Consider the following 2,270-nt stretch of genomic DNA (forward strand, 5'->3'; position numbering starts at 1 on the left):
CTTTGAATTAGTTTTCAATTTATATAATCAAAATTCAAATTAAAGTATAGATTAAAGTATAGAGCTAACAAGCTCTTCAATAAAATGTCGCATGAAAAGAATGATTTTGCGCAAAAGTATTTAAATATTTAACTAAATACTGATCTAAAAATAATTTTGTTAGACTATTAAAGTAATTATGTAGGAATCTCAAATATGACAAGCAATGTTGTAAACATTTTAGCAATCAATTTGAACGTTCTACATAATTATTTTAATCGACAAAAATATTTTTAGATCTGTAACTACTTAACTTGTTAGACGTTTCAGCAAAATCGTTGTTCCCATATTACATTTAATGATGTTATTCAATTACCAGTTCCAATTTTTAATTGTTTAATTTAGGACATTATTCTATCCGTCGATTAAATATGTTGCCGAGAGTAACTCATTGCAATATGTACAAATGCATTAAAAGTTATGTAAAAGAAATAAAAAATAACAAACATAGTAATGTTTCAAATATTGCAATGATTGCCATTAGATTTTATTCTGTAACATATGCAGCCAATTCAGAGATATTAAATTTTACATTCAATCATTGCTGCCTAAATTGAACAACGCATTCATTCTCAACAACATGCGTTGAATTTCTTATTAGGTAATTGAATTAGTATCGGAAACGAACCTTTGCACTCATTGGCATCCCTAGCGGTAGCCCTAGCCCACGGGCGATCGAAATGGAAGGGTCGGCACCGCTCGCAATCCCTGCCAGCGGTGTTGTGCCTGCACTCGCAGACGACCTCGCCGTCCTTGCCGGGGATACAGCGTGCCGCATGTCCGTTGCACTTGCACCTGCCGCCCACGGCGAAGTCCGAGACCGCGTAGTGATGGGCCATGGTGGCGGTAGCCGGACCCAAGCCGTTCATCGCCACGCTGGCGAGCGTGGTCGTGGTCGTGGAGATGGTGACCGGCACGAAGCCCATGTCTCGGACTGCGGCGTCGATCGCGTCGTTCGATTGCATCTCTTGGGGCGCGATCACCTGATGGACCGACGGTAATGCTGTTACTAGCGGATCCTGCACGTGCAGGATCGCGTTCTTCTGATTCTTGAGCCGTTCCTCGCGTTCGCGTTCCCGCTTTGTCAGTTCTTCCAGTCCGATCGCCGCCACGTGATGCTCCTCGCCGTTGTGCGGTACCTGATCTGGGCTTGATTGCTGCGGCATATGTAGCCGGTTGAACACCACTCGAATATCAGTGGCGGTCACCCAGTCCTGCAGTACCGGTGAGTTATCGAAGTCGGCGGCGGATGGTCGACCTTCCAGAGTGCTAAAGGCGATCCTGCCGACTGGACCGAGACCATCTCCGCCGGTGTAACGATGGCTGTCAGTACACCGCGCCTCTTGCTCGTTCGCTTTAGTGATAGTCGCGCGATTGGGCCTGCCATAGACCCGGCGGCATTGCGATGAGTAAAACTGAAACGGTTGCCAAGTCTTGCCGTAATCCATGGACTTATAGATCGCGATAGAGTCCGGCTTGGCGGCGCGCGGGCAGAACTGCAGACTGACGTACGTCAGCTCGTATTTCTTGCCGAGCGAGAGGGTCAGGGTGACGTTGTCGGGAGGCGCCGAGAAGCTCTGCGAGCTGACGAGCGGCTCGCTGCGCCAGCAGGTGACGTTGTTCGGGTTATTAAGGTCGGTCAGATAGCTGGCAGGGAAACGTCGCCGGGGCGTGCTATCGTCGCACACGTGACAGTGACCGATGCCGGTGGTGCCGCCGGGCTCATCGGTGACGTCGCAATAGCGGGTAGGTCCACCGGTGCCACACGTGGACGATGCTTCGACGGTTGCGCCGAAAGCCGCATTCACGAAATCGGGTATGCATCGGCGTGGCCGATCCTCGTCGTAACACGGATCGCTGGGATTCTGCTGGCTGGAGAACATCTTGGTGTAGATCTCGCCGCGGACCTGCTGCAAAAGCAGCAGCTGGCCAAACAGGACCGTCGCGAGGACGATCCACGGCCGGAAGGATCGGCGTGAACACCGTTTCTCCGTCATGCTGCACGCCGTTGGCAAATGCCGCTCCATTCTTCGTTCTGTTGTGCCTCTCTGCGGAGGTGCGCTACGATGATCGTTGACGATTTAACGATTTGACGATCACGAGAAGATTCTTACGTCTCCTCGTCTTCCCTCCTACCTTCACTTTCCCCTCTATAGAAAGGGGGACTGAGATGCGATCGGTTCTAGATTCCGCTTCGCGTCATGTTGAAATCAGAGCACGTTTAATTTCTG

General features: G+C 49.6%; 1 protein-coding gene across 1 annotated transcript in view; it reads right to left on the reverse strand.

Annotated features, from left to right (window-relative positions):
• The window catches only part of LOC108689850 (netrin-1-like), a 208,253-nt gene extending 206,187 nt beyond the window's left edge, over window positions 1-2,066 (reverse strand). The window contains exon 1 of the mRNA XM_018196807.1: window positions 668-2,066. Within this exon, the coding sequence (XP_018052296.1) occupies window positions 668-2,066 (1,399 nt within the window). The remainder of the gene's footprint in view (window positions 1-667) is intronic.
• Between the last annotated feature and the right edge of the window lie 204 nt (window positions 2,067-2,270).

Source organism: Atta colombica, unplaced genomic scaffold (genome assembly GCF_001594045.1).
Source record: "Atta colombica isolate Treedump-2 unplaced genomic scaffold, Acol1.0 scaffold277, whole genome shotgun sequence".
Classification (NCBI taxonomy): Eukaryota; Metazoa; Arthropoda; class Insecta; order Hymenoptera; family Formicidae; genus Atta; species Atta colombica.